The 19,325-nt window shown below is 36.0% G+C and overlaps 1 protein-coding gene across 12 annotated transcripts in view; it reads right to left on the bottom strand.

The window, feature by feature from the left end:
* Window positions 1–19,325, bottom strand: part of VRK1 (VRK serine/threonine kinase 1) — an 85,573-nt gene that overhangs the window by 29,248 nt on the left and 37,000 nt on the right. For all 12 annotated transcript variants that reach the window (XM_003928841.4, XM_074393587.1, XM_074393581.1 and 9 more), the window contains 8 exons: window positions 16,406–16,461; window positions 10,685–10,754; window positions 9,551–9,638; window positions 4,315–4,423; window positions 4,088–4,180; window positions 2,047–2,179; window positions 1,126–1,246; window positions 787–845 (listed from right to left, as the gene is read on the bottom strand). In XM_003928841.4, coding sequence (XP_003928890.1) covers window positions 787–845; window positions 1,126–1,246; window positions 2,047–2,179; window positions 4,088–4,180; window positions 4,315–4,423; window positions 9,551–9,638; window positions 10,685–10,754; window positions 16,406–16,461 — 729 coding nt within the window. The remainder of the gene's footprint in view (window positions 1–786; window positions 846–1,125; window positions 1,247–2,046; window positions 2,180–4,087; window positions 4,181–4,314; window positions 4,424–9,550; window positions 9,639–10,684; window positions 10,755–16,405; window positions 16,462–19,325) is intronic.

Here is a 19,325-nt window from a genome sequence, read left to right as displayed (position 1 = left end):
CTTCATACTGTTTGGCTGCTACTTCTCTCGCATAGGTTATTACAGTGGGCTCTTAACCTGCTTTCTGCCTAGGCCCATCCTCGCTCCCTCAGGAGTCCATCCCCACACCAGAAGCAGGAGACATTTCCCCTCAAGATAAGCTGTTCATGTCACTTTTCTACTCCAAACCTCACACTCCTGCTTGAAGTAAAAGCCAAAGCCCTCATGGTTACCTGTAAAGACACAGTCCTCGCACTCCCTGGGCACTAGTGTCCCTTCTGCCTAGAACTCTCTTCCGCAGACTTCTACACAGCTCACCCCCTCCCTCACCTCCTTCCTACAACTGCTCAAATGTCACCTCCTAAGTGAGGCTGTCCCTGGACACCCTACTTAAAATTACAGTCCTCCTCCCTACTTTACAACCCACCCCATCCCCATCCCCTAATTCTATTCCCTGTTTTCTATTTCCACACTACCAACCAGGGGAACATAAACATTTTGCTCATGTGTTTACTATCTAACTCCTCCAACTAGAATGTTAGCTTCAAGAGGGCAGGAATATTTGTTTTGTTAACTGATGATGTAACTACAGTCCCTGGCACACAACAAAGCCTCAATACATACTAGCTTAGAGGATGAATGAAATTTGCTTCCTTTGCTAAAAGCACTGAATAATAATTAAATAAAGATCAAGTATTCATTTAATAAACCACCTAACATCTTACGTTAAGGGCTACTCCATGGTATCATGCCTTTTTATCCACAGAAAACAAAACCCCTATTAACATTTACGAAGTCTTTTCCTACCTGGTTTGTTTTTCTCAGGAAAACATTTGTCCATCAAACTTGCAATATTTTCTCTATATCTGTTAAAAATTAAAGAATGAGTCACTGTTTGCAGCTTGATGTCATAGAGTATTAATATTAAATGAAAATATATAGCATATTAAGCAACAGTGTGCTACATCCTAAATATGCTTACAGACATTTTTCTAAAGTAAACAAAAGACCATGAAACCTGTTTAACAAGTACTTTCTTATTTCCATATCAGTATCAGTTGAAATTACAGTTCCTGTCAAGAAACTGTGACTAAAAATATTTGGCTTATCATAATTTTGCTCGAAATAATGTAAGTTTTCCTTTACCTAATTTTGGAATCTCTAACATATCTAGGATCTTTCAAATTATCCTCCCAAGGAAGATGGCCAGTAAGCCATTGGATCATGCAATAACCAAGTATTTCCAAATCACCACGTCTTGATGGGGCTACAAATGCAAAAGAAGAAGATTAGGTAGACTGAAATAATTTTTAATGTATAATTTCAAGTATATATAAAATAAGGTAAAAGAATCAACTCCACGGTCTGTTTTTCATCATAAAATTTTGACTGTATTTAACTAAGTAGTGAACATTGGATAGTATAAATAGCTTACTTCCCAATTTACTTCCAACTAACAATTTACTTTAAAACCCAAATTGGTAAATTTTACGGTTTCAGGTGGAGACTATCAGTCTAGAAATAAAACAATGGCATACTCAATACTGCCTTTGGAAAACTTGAAGATATTCTTACAATTTTTATATGCTATTAAGAGGCCCAGAGAACTGGGTGTTTGAGTTTTTCCACAGCTTTGAGCACAGAAGAAAGAAATTACTGCTGAAGAAATAAACTAACTTAACAGGTAACAAATAAAAGTTAGCTGTTATAAAGTTGTAGATGCATAATAAACTTACAGACTTGAGAAAAAACACAAAAACAAACTAACATTCCAATTAAATTAAATAAAACCAAAAGAAATCCTCATGGCAGTTGAATGAACCACCTCACCACTACCACCGTCTTGGTTATCTTTGAAGGCTGAGAGGAAAAGACAGGAGAGAAAAACACAGAGGGCCCTGAAAAGCATTTGTAGGAGTCTCACCTCTGCCTTCTTTCCTCATGCCACTGTGTCTTTCAATTCTTATTTGTCTATCGATTTATTTATTTACGCAAAATTAAGAACTACATAGGAATCTGGGAGAGAACATTAGCAGTTTATTTCTCACCCGAGCACTACTGACATACCCACGCCGTTGTGTGCATCGATGCTCGTGAATTCAATAGTGCCATCATGACATCTTTTGGGGTCTTCTTTGTATTCTTTATGAACTCCTTCTGGGCAGTACCGATAAGCAAGGCCATAATCTACCAAGTACACCTATAAATTTCCAAGCACCAAGACAAACTAAAGTCAAAATCACTGCACATAAAGAAAAATGTTAAATGACCACATAACTACAGTCTAGTCACTTGACATTATATATTTTTTTAGATAAGTATGTGTTATACTTGTAATTAATCTTGTCTCTTCAATTTGAACAAAATTATACATTTTATACTTTCTCTTACAGACTCTAAAGAAAACTAAGCACAGAGTAAACCGTCAATACTTGTTGCACACAGAAAAGCACACCCAATAGAAGACTGCTAATGATGGGGACACATGATATGTTACCTTCTACTCCTGTTTCTTCACTTGTAAAATAATCAAATCTCAATTTACTTTATTAAAATATTTCATACATCACAATAATGATCTAAAGAACTTTTAGATCAGGCGCTTATCTGTATTTAAATACTATATTCTAAAGCCAAGGCTTCATGATTAAAACTACATTTTAATATTATATACATAATTATCTGTGGGCACATACATGTGGGTCTGATTAGCATACAAAGCTAATAAACTTGGCTTTCTTCGATTCCATAGCCACACATTACAACTCTAATTCTGAGTTAACGTCATAAATGCAAGCATCTGGACACAAAAGGAAACTGAAGCAAAAATATGTGGCTAGATGTAGCATCTAACACTGGAAAAACAATCCCATCTAAAGTATATATCTGAAGGATAACAGAGCTGCAAAAATATTTCCATATAAACAAAAGGCAGCATGTTTTAGTCACCTGCAAAGTGATTTAGGGTGTATTTTATTATACTGTAAAAGTCCAGCCTATTTAAATTAATGGAACCCTTATTGTTCAGGTTCTTAGTTGCATTTTGTTTATTCTTAGCCTAGAAACATCCAAAAAGAAATGGCTAGCAGAACAGAGATGAATTTGATGATTGATTTTTTAAGATTTCTCCACTAGCACACTGTATTAATAGAACAGTAACGTTCTTCTTTTGTACTTAGATTCCTTTATATCCATCATAACTGACACTGGAGAAAGGGAAGCAAGTATGAGATGACAAAAGAAGAAAAGAGCACGAAAGGAAAAAGGAAAACGAAGCAAAGGCCGTGAAAGGTGAATTTGAGAGACAGAATGAAGCACAGGTACTAACAAATAATTACAATACCAACACATTATTTCCTTGGGCCTCAATTTCTACCCAAACACATTTAAAATGTTCAAATCTTCCTTTTTATATAAGATCAAAAAGTGAGAACATGCATTAAAAGCATGAACATCAACTAAACCTTACTTTCACTGAAATCACAGAAACAGCTACACAGGAAAATTGTATAGATCCCTCTACTCCAACTAAACTGACCTAAATAAAAGTATATTATTATAAGCTTTTCTCCTTTCCTTAGAAAGTAAAAATTACAAAGGGAATGTAATCAGCTAAAAAAAAAATGCACACTTGAATTCCAAACACTAAGGGTATACAAATTTAGACAGCTAAGATATTTCTGTAAACCAATTGATTTGAATAATCAACATGTTAAAGACCAAATTTTCCAAGTAATAGAACACTTACATTTGATGGATTTCTTGAACAAAGGAATAAAAAAAAGTGACAAAGCAGACAGGCAAACATAATTCATTGGTGTACTATATAATTTTAAGCTTCCACCCCCAAATAGCTATTTGAAATTCATTTTGTACCACAAGCACTTCTTCTGAATATTATTTAGGGCAAAATAGCCAACTTGATAAAGTGCCAACAAATCACATCAAAAATGTAGAATGTTAACTAGATCAAAGTGTCAAAAAGAAATATTATTACCACATCTACTTCAAAAAGTAAAACTTCTACATAGGTTCAAAAGTTCAAAGCAACCATATTTATTTTCAAATAACATGTTTTAAATAGTAGAAATTAAAGTTATAAAACTACCTGGTCAGGATTCTTGTAGCTCAGAAGAAGATTTGAGGCCTTGATATCTCCATGCACATACTCATGCTCATGAATATATTCCAGAATATCCAGCTATTAAAGTTTACACAGAATAAGTTAATGCAGTACCTAACACCAACCAGCAGAGGACCAAGCTTCAACATAAACTAGACTTTACCGTATTAAAAACAATTTTTTAAAAAACAAGAAAAACATAGCTCACATACAATTCTTAAGCTTAGCTGCAAGACAGTTTTCCGAGAAAACCTTTTGGCATTCGCTTCGTATATTTTCTGAAGGTCACTCCCAAAGCGATCCATTATCATAAACCTGTAACTGAAGACAAATACGAAAAGCCAATGAACAAAATACAAATCGAGAAAACCAACTTTGCAATGAGTACTCTCAAAGTATTTTTTTCAAGACAATGTTTAGTTAAGGAAGTGTTTTTTAAAAAAGAAATACAAACATTTTCAACAATTTCTCCCAACTAGAAATCTCAAGAATTCAGAGTGCTTTCAGGTCCTGCTTTTTACCTGGAGGGCCTCTTCCTGGTCTCAGCTAATTACAGGAGACCATTATTCAATTTAAGATAATGTTCACACAGAGAACCCAAAAGTTTTATTCACAGTAAAAATAAAATAAGCTGAATAAACATGACAGCAATGATTTTTCTCATAGTTAAAATTAATTAATGTTTCTGGATATCAGCTTCCTTTCCTGTGACTGTTTCTATTTTTAAGGTAACAACATTCTGCTAAAAAATCAAGATTCTGGGGAGATGCTGTAACAAGAGCTACATTCAGTAACATTGTTTAAATGGTGTAAAAGGATTCCACTTAAACATTCAATGGCCAAGATTTGGGGAAAAACGAAAATCCTGGGAAAATGTGAAGATAACTGGTTTTGCCATAAAGCAGCATGTCACCTTGGCCAAGGTCACATTACTGCCTTGGGCCTCAATTTCCACAGAAGTAAAATGAGAGAACAGGGACTCATCCTTTCTAAGGTCACTTCCAGGACCCAAAACTCAGATTCAATAATCATATGTTGTATTTTAGTATGTACAGAAAAGCATTGCCTATTTGCAATAACACTGCTCAGCTTCTGCTCTGAAGATCACTTTTATCTTCAACAGTTTTCCAGACTCTAACTTGTCTGGTTAAATCATTCAGTAAATCAATAAAAACCAACACCACACTCAGAATGTATCAGGATATCTTCCAATGAGGAAGACTATGCATCATCAACACCGTAACACCTAGCATCTACTGAACACCTGGTATGAGCACAGCACTACTGTAGTACTTAAAATGCTGTTAGGGCATTTAAACCTCACATCTATAAGGTAAATAACTCCTATCATCCCCATTTTACAGCAGAAGAAAACTGTTAAGTAATTTGTCCTCTAGTATGTGACAAAAATCATGCTTTTAACCACTGCACTACATATACTTAAATAAAAGTCAGGAGGATACAAAAATCCCATTTATATGTTGTAGGCTTCTATGATAGCAATATGACAAGTTCAATAGGGAAGGAAGAGTTAACTAACATAAAAGAAAAGATTCTGAACCAAAAAACTCAGAACTCTATTCATTTTTGAACTGGAAGGGAATTAGAAAATCATCTTGTCTAATCATCTTTTAATAAATAAAATAACTGAGGTCTTTGGAAGTAAAGTGACTTGTCCAAGGTTATAAAGTTAGCAGTGGCAAAATACATTCATTCATGTAAGATTTTCTAGTACGCTGGCTTGTAAGATAATAAAGGTGAAAATGGTAACTTTTGAGTTCCTGGTTTCCATTGTGTAACAGATTTTCTCAACCTTTAGTTGAGAGGTGAGACCAGGGCACATATACATGTTGGCTTTTACTAAATAGGTGATGTGTATAATAATTATAACATAGGTTGAGCATCCCAAATCTGAAAATCTGAAATCAGAAATGCTCTAAAATTAGAAAGTTTTTTAGTGCCAACATGATGCTCAAAGGAAATGTTCACTGGAGCATTTTGGATTTCCCATTTTCGGATTTGGGATACCAGTAGGTATTAATGCAAATATTACAAAATCCTCAAGAAATCCCAAATCTAATATACTTCTGGTGCCAACATTTCAGATAAGAGATACTTAACTTGTAATACATGGGTAACAAAAACACAACCTCTGTAACAGTCTGAAAGAGGGCTAAAACACAATTGCTTAATTCAACATGGGTCTATTAATAAATTCTACTATGTAGGTCTTTGTTTTTATTCACAAATCACCCCACCACCATTCTTATTAAGCCCTTAATCTCTTCACCATACCTAAATCATAAACATCAACTGAAAAACACGATTCCACAAATTTCATAAAACCATTACCACATTCTTCTGGAAAGACACCTCTGCCGCTGAGTAATAAAACGAAAGTTATTTCTAAGTAACTCCTTTAAAGTAAAACCTTTGATGGGTACTTTTCTGGAGACTAGGATAAACGCCCAAGTAAAAAAAAATAGATAGATAGATAGATAGATAGATAGATAGATAGATAGATAGATAGATACAGATATATAGATAGATAGATATCAGTATAATTTAATAATGATAGCAGCTAACATTGTTCCAAGTCCAACATAACATATTAATTCCAGTGAGTTACAAGAAAAACTAAGGATGTCTGGCAGGCGAGGGGGCTGGAAGAATAATCTACTTTCTATTTATTTACTTCTGTAAGACCTATAATGATTCTTTTTAAGAGCTTCAACCTAAAGAGTAAATCAATGCCTGATATATGATTAATGCTATCTTTTTAAAGGAGACATTTCTAGCAACCTCATTTTATAGAATAAATGGAGTGGGCGGTGAAGTCATCACTAGCAGATGGTGAGTTAAGACTCAGACTGTGTTCTGGTTGGTCACCACACTCTCTGATCCACACCAGGGAAGTTCTTTCCAGCAATGCCCTCGTCAGTCAGCTTACAGACTCAGTCTTCAACCCACGTAGTCCCTGGTCACCTCATGGGAGTCACACAAACAAAAGACCTGTTATAACTGGTTCTGAACTTCATCATAGAACAGGCATTAAGAATGAATATGGTAAAATGTGAAATGACAGTGTGGGCAACTTTAAGAAAGACCATCATTACCAAGCAAAATACCACCACTGACAAAAGTAACAGACCAACAAATGAAACCAATCATAATAATCCCAGTGATGATCGCTGCAACAAACATTTCCTGGCACTTACTGGGTATCTCTTACAATTTACATGTTTTCATTTCATCTTCACAGTAATTCATAAAGTACTATTGTCCTCATCTCACAGATAGGGAAACGAGAGAGACAGAAAGTAACTAACCCATGACCACACCTGATGAAGTCCATACAATCAATCTAGCACTACATTTGTTTGGTGTTTAGGTTTTGCTGCAATATGCTGTACTTGCTTTTTTTAAGATATTTATACTGAAATTATGGAAAGAGGAAAAGGCTGTTATTCCAAGTCTAAAAATGCTCTAGCCCCAGGCACACTTTTCTTCCAATCATCTCTATAAAATGTGGTTTTCATAATGCACTGTTTTTTAGGAATCTATTATTATATTGGAGCACAAAGTCAAATAGATTTTTTTCCTAGCAAGTCATCTACAAGGGTTTTTCTTGTCTTATTCCCCTTTAGACAGTCTTTAATTCACCATGTAAACCATTTTCCAAATGTCAGTTTCACCACTGTGTCACCTCATCCCTTGTCAAGTGCAAGCAATAGCTTCTGACTACCTACTACACATTGGTTACAAACTGTTCTTTCCTCTGTGGGTCTTCATTATCTGCCACCAAATCTCCAAGTGTATTTCCTTCTCTCTTACACACAGGCCCTCTTCCTCTGTTAGAGGAAGACGGTTATTAGGTCATACAGTAGAACAGAAGCCTATCCTGCCTGTGCTCATGTTAATCTCCCATTTAAGATGCTATTCCGCCTCCTCAATGATTTCTAAACCAGTAGGTTTTAACATTTAAGCGATTAAAAGACCCCTTTGAGAGCAAAAGCTAACATCTATGTTTTACATATACTCTTGTAGCTTTATTCTTAATCATGATTAAGTGGGTAGCTGTTACTCTATTTCACAGATGAGGAAATCAAAGCAAAACATTGCCCAAAGTCACACACATTTTAAGGGGCAAAACAAGGTTTTAAAACTAGGCAGTCTAGAATCCTTGTTCTTAACTAACTTAACTAATCCTTGTTCTATAGTATTATAAAAACTATAATATATTTTGCTATCCTAGCAAAACCACATAAAAGGAAATGTTAAAAGAGACTTCAGGGCTCCCCACAACACTGGCTGCCTAACCAACTACTAACCCCTCCTCTCAATCTTTTCTAACGGAGCACCAATTTGGTTCTGGCATTCCATCCTTTTCCACGTGGATCACTGTGACCACTTTGTCCTGCCAATGAATGGCTTAGGTATTGATAAAATTCTGACCAAGAAAACTGAGAGGAAGTCTGCCACAGGGCTCTTGGGAAAGCTTTCTTTGCCAGGAAAGTGAAACTTGCAACACACAATAGATATCATTTTCTGCCCCTGGGTACTGTGCCTGTATGTGAAGCCTAGAAATGGAGCAGCCACCCGGAGACCACGCAATGGAGAACTAACAGAGAACAAAACCAAGATGAGGAGGGCAAAGATACGGAACTTGGGCCCTTGACAACTGCCTGAGGCAACATTTTCCTTTACTTGCAGTTCAAATCATCCAAAGCAATACATCCCCAGTTCCAAAGTAAATCTACCCTTAGAGTCTCAGCTACCAAAGCCTTACTCCGTCAAGTTCCATTCATTCATTCAAATATGTATCAAGTGCTGCTTATGCACCGAAGTATTAGAGGTTTTCTCCAAATAAACTTTGCCAAGGAATTATCTCCATTTTCTGAACTCCTAAGACATGAGTGTCAGTAACACACAACTTAGCACTTAACTGTTCTCTAATTGTTTGATATGTCTGTTTTCACTCACCAGCTAGACTGAACCCCTCATAAAGGGTGAGTGTAATCTCATGTGGGCAGAATACGTATCCAACATGAAATGCCAAATGCAATCCTGAAAGGACTCCCTTTTACATAAAGAACAGAGGAGTTGTGTTTGTTTATTCTTAAGGGCAAATAAAAAAAAAAAATCCAGGGCCTGTTTGGCTTTATACCTCCTTGTCAGTTGGATTACAGTCAGTTGATACTGCTCTCTAGAAGTCCCCTGATTAGAGAGGCACCCCTACACTAATAGGGCATCATAGCATGCTGCTATGGAAAGCAGAAGACAGAGATAACATCTTATTCATCTACGTCACATACATTTCATATAGTCCAGATGGAAGCCTATTATTAAAGTGATCAGTGTTATAAGTGATCAGTAAATAATTACTGACTAAACCAACCAGTGAATGTTGCAAAGGGAAGGAGAAAGACAAATCACACATATTTTTACCTTTTTCCATTTTTGTCATGTAGACCAGACCCCCAATACTTAGGAACACCCAGGTACTTCAGCTTATGGGTACGAATCCATTTCTGAACTACAAATTAAAACAGATCCTCATGATTTCAATTGTTATACATAAATGATAATTTTTTTAAAAAATCATTAAGAGCAAAATGTATTTATACATGTGAATTCATCTTTAATCATAAAAAAAATACAGTATAACCAATAATGAAAAGCATTTTATGATGAAAACATTTTTATTAACCTACAAAACTGCTATTTTTCTTTAAAATGAAAAATCTACAAAAAGCATTTTTTTTTTTAAATCAAAACTACAGTACAGTCATTCCTTCATTCTACGGGCTTGTTTCCAGGAACCCCCATGCCTCAAGATACCAAAATCCAGATACTCAAGTCCCTCATATAAAATGGTATATAATCTGCATATAACCTCCATACACCTTCCTATATACTTTTATCTCATCTCTAGATTACTTATAATACATAATACAATGTAAATGTTGTGTCAGTCGTTATACTGTACTAGCTGTTTATTTGTACTGTTTTTTATTACTGAATTGTTATTTTTTATTGTTTTTTTTTTCCTAGAATATTTTTGATCCCTAGTCGGTTGAGTCTGAGGATGTGGAATCTGAGAATACAGAGGGTGGACTATCCTGAAGTTGCAGTTTATATCTCTAATTACGTACTGTTTACTTGATTCTATAGAAGACCTGTTTTTCATACCAATCTAAAAGGTGTTTATTCCTCAATCTAAAAGTCCTCAACCAGGAAATAAAGGTCTAAGAGAGATGGACAGAAGGGGCCAAAGTAACTAGGAGAGGTTCTGGCTTACTACCTTGATATCCTGTTCTAGTTCATCAAGAATTCTCAATGTTTAACAATTCAAGTCATTTATTATTAACTTTATTCTATATATCAATATAGGGAAAATATTGATGCAACAAACTCATTAAAAGATCAGAATTATTTCAGACAAATCTCACGTAAATGGAATTTACAAGGCAAAAAAATAACAGAGTCATAACATACGATATATAATGCTCTAGGTCTTGGCTTAAAACAAAACAAAAAACTGGTCATTTTTAAAGTGTAAACGTGTACTGCATTTCTTACTTTGCTCTGGTTTTGCAGCTCGTTGGTAGAACTTTAATTCAGTAAAAAGAGGTCCATTGTCACTGGGTTCCTTAAAATATAAGAGTTAATTAGTACTAGCAGTAGTTAAAATTACTGAGTTATTTTCAATGAACCTTCAAGAAAGACCAACAAATCTATTTTTCAGTCCAAACAATGTACTTTGGATACTTAAGTTTATAAATGTATTAAGATTAAGAGAAACTCGGTAGAAACGTTGAGAGAAATATTAGTCTGTTATTGCTCTCAAGCTCCATTTCTGTAAGTGATAAATTATACAAAATCAGATATACAGCTCAGCCTGCAGAAGTTTAAGAAAAATGTTTAAACTAATTTTCATCTTTATTAAGCTTTCTCTTAAGCAAAGATGAGCAACCATCTTAACTGTATCACCAAGGGGCTACAAAATTTCGGAGATTTAATAAAATTTCAATACCTGATTTAACCAATGAATGGCAAAATCCCATTCCTTTCCTGTTTTCATTACAGTTACATCTACTTTACCAGGATTGGCAAAAACAGACCTTACCACAAAGAAGAGTGCATATTCTGCATCTCCTGAACAATCATGCACTGTCCACTGATCTGCATCCTTTCCTTTCTAGATGCAGATTTAGAGACACGGATTCCTGCTTTTGTCAAACCAAAGAGCCATTCAACTTATTTCCCACATGATTTAAAGTCAATAAAAATACGGTGCTCATTAACAACTATCTTCTACCACTGGGTGCAGTGGCTCATGCCTATAATCCCCGCACTCTGGGAGACAGAGGCAGGCAGATCACCTGAGATCAGGAGTTCAAGACCAGGCTGGCCAACATGGTAAAACCCCATCTCTACTAAAAATAGGAAAATTAGCTGGGTGTGGTAGCAGGCGCCTGTAATTCCAGCTACTTAGAAGGCAGAGGCAGGAGAATCACTTGAACCTAGGAGGCGCAGACTGCAGTGAGCCGAGATCAAGCCACTGTACTCCACCCTGGGTGACAAAGCGAGACTCTCTCTCTCTCATAAATAAATATAGATATGGTTAGATAAATAAAGTACTTAGAGAAAAACCGATCGGCTAATCTGCAGAGTCAAGCAGTTATGAATGAGTATTTAACAGCGAATAGGCAACACACGTTAACACTTGGATCACAATCTGAAAATAAGCTTGCCTTATTTGTTACAGGTAAGTATACTTTTCACCCTAACCCTGGAAGAAAGCAGTATCATGACTTGGCATGCATCAACTCCTTAAGAAGTAGGACCTAACCAAGAGATTGAAAGTATGAGTGCTGATTTCTTAATTTATAAACTCAGTACCCAAGTTTCTCTATAACCTGTGGCTCCTTTCCTAGCAGCAGTAACAGCATGACACTTGAAAGCATTTACAAGAGACACTTACAATGTTTCCAGCCAATGGCTAAGAATAGGTCTTCAGCAGTAATCACAGAATCAGTGTAAGAAACAGAAATTCAAAAGGAGGAATTCTGGTAAAGTTCCTCTCCAAAGCCTACCTTTAGAAGAGCTGATTTATATAATTCAGGTTTGAAAGAGGTTTTCCTAAGACAAATCAGTATAAAATTCTGATTTATTCCGTTTCAACCTATGTCATATCAACTTTAACTTTCAAGTTTTCCTTCAGGCAATAATTTATTAAACTTACAATAATGAGAATCAACCATATAAATCAGGCTATTATAATGAAAGCCCACTACAATAAAGGCTCTCTGAGCTCATTTCATACTTCTTCTAATCCAATAAACTTCCATTATCACAAAATAAAGGAGCTACTTCCTTGGCATTGCACTCTAGCCAAAGCTAGCTATTCCTGTTGAAGAAAATACCTTAACTCGTAACTAAAATTTTATTAACATATTTCAAATCTGAAATACTTTGCCAACTCTATAATAGCCAAGATTTAGAAAAGAAATTGGGACTGACATTTTAACTAGAATATCACTAAACGTTTCTTTAAGACTTCTAAGTGTCAAAATGAAGATGACAACAGAAAAAAAATTAAAATGTGATATATTTCAATGGCACCAGCTAAAAGCAACTGGCTGCCATTTAAAAATGAAGCCGTACAAAATTTCTCCTTCCCACCAAAAAATTATGATATATGAATTAAAAATTCAGGTCATTTCTCGTAACATCAGTGAGGAAAATCAAACATCAGTCTGCAAACTTCTTTCCAAGGAACTGTGAAATATAGATTCATATATCAGTTCACACCAGAAAAGGACCATGATACAATGACCTGTTAGGATACCATCCAAAAGCCTGACCTCTGCCTCTAGTTCTGCTGCTGACATGACTGTAAAGGGTAAGTGCAATTCAAAGAACTACTAATTTCTTATTAAGCCTGTCAGCAAGAAAACACAAAAGAGAATTTCTTTCTCCTTGCATTATCCAACTTATTATCAATTTAAATTTAATGCAAAATTATACTTAATAATGTAATAGCATATTACAACAGTGGTTCAATCAAACAGTGGTTCTCAATCCTGGTTGCAGAGTATAATCAGAATGTCCGGGTGTAGGGCCTGGTTATTGGTATTTTTAGTAAAGCTTCCCAGGTGATTCTTTTGTACATTAAAACTAAGAACACTGGTAGAACTGAAATTTCTCTCTGCACAGTTACTTTCAGAAATAAAATACAGTGTCTCTCCTGTAGGTCAAGGATTAAGGCCCCAAACAAAACCAGAGACCATCAATTGGTACACAGGAGAAGATTTCTAGTATGTACCTGATATCTACCTTGAAAGTGTATGGGTTTTTTTTGGGGTTTTTTTGTTGTTTTTTTTTTTTTGAGATGGAGTTTCGCTCTTGTTACCCAGGCTGGAGTGCAATGGCTCGATCTCGGCTCACCACAACCTCCGCCTCCTGGGTTCAGGCAATTCTCCTGCCTCAGCCTTCTGAGTAGCTAGGATTACAGGCACGCGCCACCATGCCCGGCTAATTTTTTATATTTTTAGTAGAGACGGGGTTTCACCATGTTGACCAGGATGATCTCGATCTCTTGACCTCGTGATCCACCCGCCTCGGCCTCCCAAAGTGCTGGGATTACAGGCTTGAGCCACCGCGCCCGGCCTGAAAGTGTACGTTTTAACTTCACTCCAATGCCAAAGAAGAAATTTGTGGGTTAACTATTTGGAGCTGTTTCATAAAGATACATGTATTATTAGCAATAACCAATTCCTTGACAAACCATCCACATTCAGTTAGAAACCCTTACCAGCAGCACAGGGTACCTGCAAGCCCCTACTGAAAACAAAGATAAAAATGTGCATGCACACATGATTCCATTTAAAATAATTAAGGTGCTCTGTGTGCCAGATTCTACCAGCACTCTCAGTCTTGATGCACAAAAGAATCACCTGGGAAGCTTTACTAAAAATACCAATAACCAGGCCCTACACCCGGAGATTCTGATTATACTCTACAACCAGGATTGAGAACCACTGTTTGATATGCTCTTACATTATTAAGTATAATTTCGTATTAAAAATCAATTTGCCTTTATTTCTTAAGATTTGCAAGTTTTTTTCTCTGATGATAAAACACACGCTCATTTTAGAAAACATGGAAACACTTTCATGTATTTTCTTCATATATAATCATTTTATAAAACAATCTTCATACTACATATGGAATTTTGTACCCTGCTGTTTCAGAAATAATTATAAAATTTTCCCATAGTACACATTCTATATAATCTTTAATAGCCTATAATGTTATAAATGACAAATGTTCATCAACAGTTCTGATTTAAATATCAGAAAGAACTGATAACTCATTTTACATGTTTGTATCTGTGAGAAGGCAAATTATGAATGGGCCTACTTTCTATGGTACAGACAGAAAGTGAATGACAACAGGAAGTTGAGAGTAAATGAAGAGAGTAGTAAAAAGATAATGGACAATTAATGGCTAAACAGTATTCAAAAGAATAAATAAAATCAGCATCTAAAGACTGCATAGGGAAAACAAACTTTGTTGACAAGATCCTTATCAGGTAACTTAAAATCTAGTTAGAGAAACAGAACAAGCACATTGAGAAAAAAAAAACACTAAAAACTAGTGGCATAAGAATATTAGCATGTGAAATTGGGGTTTAAAGGCATTCAGGAGAGAGTGCTATCGAGGGGAAAAGAAGCAAACAGAAGTTACAAATTTCCCCTTCAAAGGGAAAGAGGAAGTCAGTAATACTGTTTTTTTCTTTTTGAGACCCTCTCGCTCCACAGTCGAGGCTGGAGTGCAGTGTCACCATCTCAGCTCACTGCCACCTTCTCCTCCCAGGTTCAAGTGATTCTCTTGCCTTAGCCTCGAAAGTAGCTGGGACTACAGGAATGCACCAACACACCCAGCTAATTTTTGTATTTTTAGTAGAGACAGGGTTTCACCATACCGGCCAGGCTGGTCTTGAACTCCCGACCTCAAGTTTTCCACTCACCTCAGCCTCTCAAAGCATTGAGATTACAGATATAAGCAACTGTGCCTGGCCAGTAATATTGTTGTGTTTATGACATTCTTCTAGGATAACTGCAACATCGAAAAAGTTACTAAAATATTAAATGCTAAAGAGAAATCAAGTATTTATTACTGTCTTAATTGCAAAGAGGAGAAAGTATAAAAGATAATGGAAACAGAACTAAATTAAGGGACAGGAGATATACAGTCCTGAACTAGGTACTTGGCCTTATATTTAAAAATATAATCTGTTACCTTAAGAATATAGAAAATGCCTGTTCCTGGCCATGTTTTTTCTTAACCATCTAAGTTAAAAAGGTAGTAAAAGTGAAGTTACATTGACTAACAACAGAAATAATTACTCACAATAAAGAACAACAACAGAAATATTTCTAATTACAGTAAGCAAGCACATCATTCTAAGATAAAACAAAACTTAAAGAAGTTCGGACGCTGTGTACCACGGCTCATGCCTATAATCCCAGCACTTTAGGAGGCTGAGAGGGAAGGATCACTTGAGCTTAAGAGTTTGAGGCCAGCCTGGGCAATAAAGCAAGACCTCCTGTCTACTAAAAATAAAAAATAAAAAAATAGCCAGGCATGGTGGTGTGTGCCTGTAGTCCCAGCCACTAGAGAGGCTGAGGTGACAGGATTGCTTGAACACAGGAGATCAAGGCTAAAATGAGCTATAACTGCACCAGTGCACTCCAGCCCATGCAACAGAGTGAGACCTTGTCTTTAAAAAAAAAAAAAAAAAGTTCAGGTTATACAGAACAAAAAAAGGTATGATTATACACCGTTCCACCTATAAGATACGATGCTGCCACACTTTCCTTCCAAGACACAGACTATGCCAACCAACTGCAAGAGGTCAGAAGTAACCACATCATTTGAACCTCAACATTATGAGATGTCATAAGGAGACTTGTTTTCTTCTCACAACAGCACTCTTAACGATCCTAACAAGAAATTCATCTTACCCATAGATTTTAATATTTTAATTTGTATCATCAAAAACAAATGCACACAATATTCTGCAATCAAATACAAATGACCCAGTGCCAGTTTATTTCAAGAGAGGAACTTTTCACACTCAAGTGATTTAAAACTGTACTTTTGTGTCTTATTAAATATTTTTTGTTAAAAATGTAATATGGTTTAACTAATTCTAGATAATCAAAAGGCATTTTACAAAATGACTACACCAAATCAACAGAAAAGAAACAAATTAGCTAAAATATTTCTTACCACTTTTACAACACAAGGTGCATCACTTCCAACTGACCCCGAAGAATTCATATCAGCTGTTTAAAAAAGTAAAATATTTAATATCAGAACAAGTAATATTATAAAGATATTAATATTTAGGTTTGTATATCTCTATCCCCTTGATAGAATACACTTCAGTTCTCAAATATGTGTTTCAGGGTATCATTACGGTACATTTCATAATTTTTAAGATTTTCATTCACGTTTTAACACAGCTGAATTTAGAATGCATCCTACAATTTCTTCCATATGATTATCAATTACATGTGGGAAACTTTGAGTTAAATAAGTTAAAGATTTTTTTAATTCAAAAGTACTAATGGTCTTTGATATGCTAATGTATATTGTAAATTCCCCAGAGGATAAGTGATACATTTTCTTAAATTTAATAAGCTATGAAATTCTTTTAAGAGGAGCATCTGAAGAGTTGAGAAATGTAAGGTAGTACGAAATGAGGGAGCTAAAGTTCTAAAATGCACTAGTTTGGGAAAAACTCATCTGGACCAGTAGTTCAGGACGTTGGCACTAGAACTTTCAACTGCCATCAGAATAATTTTAATGGGGCTGTCATTTTATTTCATGCAAATAAAAAGCACAGTTGCCCCAGAATACTGAGTTAGAAGTAAAAGGTTGCCCATATTCACTAAACAAATATTTACCAAGTACATACTAAATGTCAGTTTCTAGGAAATAGAAATTGAGCAATGAACAGGAAAAAAATCCTTAATCTTACAAAGCCACCATTTCAGTGTTAGGATGCAGAGCACAAATAAAATATGAAATACATTTGACAGTGTGAAGTGCTACAGAGAACAAAGTAAGCAGGAAAGAAAGGTAAGCAGTGTGGCCACACGGTAAGAAAGATCTAGACCTCACTGACAAGGTTTTACTTGAGCAGTAGTCTGAGAGCAGGAAGGGAATAAGCCATGTACGTATCCCAGGCAGAACAGCACCAAGATCCTGATGTGGGACGGGCTCAGTGGCTCACACCTATAATCGCAGCACTATGGGACGCTTACATGAATGGATTACTTGGGGTCAGAAGTTCAAGATCAGCATGGTCAACATGGCAAAACCCTGTCTCTACTAAAAACAGAGAAATTTGCCAGGCATGGTGGTGGCATGCACCTGTAATCCCAGCTACTTGGGAGGCTGACAGTGAGAGAATCACTTGAACCCAAAAGGCAGAGGCTGCAGTGAGCCAAGATCGTGCCACTGCACTCCAGTCTGGACAACAGAGCGAGATTCCAGCTCAAAAAAAAAAAAAAAAAAAAGACCCTGATGTGCAAGTATACTTGAAGTGTTTGGAAAACACGGGGGCAAAAGTAACTGGGGGAAACTAAGTGAGATGGAAGAGAAGACAGATCAGAAAGCAGCAGGGAACAAACACAATAGGCTTAACAGGTGACATAAAGATTTTGACTGTCACTATGAATGAGATAGGAGCCACCAGAAGGTTCTGAAAAGAGGATTAGCAAAATCAGACTGTGGTAATAAAGACTTCGTTGGACTGCTTTGTGGAGAATGGAGTACAGGGGCAAGGGCAGAAGCAGGTAGATCAGTTAAGAGGCTAAACCAATAGTCTAAGTATATGGATTATACCTCAGTAAAGCTAACATAAATTTTTCATAGGCTTGGTACAAAACAATGTAAAATAAAATATATTTTAAAATTTCTAAAGCATCACATACAAAGATCAAGAGCCAAAGGGCAGCCAGGTGGCTGAAGCATAGACTTTCAGGAGATAAAAGGGATGAAGACCAACGTTGTATGTGAAGGGTCTTGTATGCCATTTTCAAAAGTTCGGCATCTTATTCGAAGTGGACTGGGGAGCTATCAGAGAGATGTAAACAGGATGATTATATTGTCTTATCAGTAGACGTGGTCATACAAGCCATACTGAAAATAATGGTGTGCAAGGCAGCAAGACTGGGACAGGGAAGAGTTGGTGCTACAGTGAGTGTCCAGACAAGACATGATGATCATGACCTGACCTAGGACAGTGGCTGCAAAGATGGAGAGAAATAAACGGGTCTGAGAAGTCACTCAGGTAAAGCAACAGGACTAGAAAAGAAACCAGGCTATTAGTGAAGGAATGCTCAAGAACGCCTTCCCAGTTTCTGGCTTCAAGGCTGTCATTCATTGAGACAATCCTCATGACAGATCAGGAGATAAAAGATGATGATATACATTTTAGAAATGCCTGTAGAACATCTAAGTAGAGATCCCTTATAGTAGAGGGCAGTGGCTATGGGCCTGGATTCAGGAAATCAAGTCCTAGGCTACAGATAAAAGATATAGAAATCAACCGTAAAGAGACAGTAAGAGAAGCCTGATTTCACTCAGACAGAATATATAGAATAAAAAGTGAACCTAAGAAGACAAGCTGGAGCACAAAGAAGTACCTACAGAGATGACCAATTACAGCTAGAAAAGCAGAAAGAAAACTAGAAGAAAGGTATGTTATCATAACAGACAATGGAATTAACTGTTATGAGAAACAAAGATAAAAAGTATCAAATATACAGAAAAATAAATCCAAAGGAAATTCAAAATCAATCTATTTAATTCATTTACAGAAACTGCTAGCGATCTTGAATCTGGCTGTTTCAGTGTATCACGGAAGTGAGAGACTGGAGGCAACAATGTTCAAGCAAGTCCCTCCTTTTACATATCAGTCATCCCAGCCTTATAAAAGTAAAGTTTTATTACAGAGATCTGTCAAGCCATGGCCTATTAAAAATACTATTAGATGGCATCTTTTGATGATAAATACAAATAAAAGATGAGACAAAGCAAGTTCTAAATTTGCAAAAGGTTACAACAGTAAATTAATGTAAAATGAAGAACTTGCTTTTTTAGAGACAAGTTCCTATTAATACGAGATGGCATAAGTCCA

This window comes from Saimiri boliviensis, chromosome 2 (assembly GCF_048565385.1).
Source record: "Saimiri boliviensis isolate mSaiBol1 chromosome 2, mSaiBol1.pri, whole genome shotgun sequence".
Classification (NCBI taxonomy): Eukaryota; Metazoa; Chordata; class Mammalia; order Primates; family Cebidae; genus Saimiri; species Saimiri boliviensis.
The sequence above is the reverse complement of the archived record's forward strand: the minus strand, read 5'-3'. Positions and strand labels throughout refer to the sequence as shown.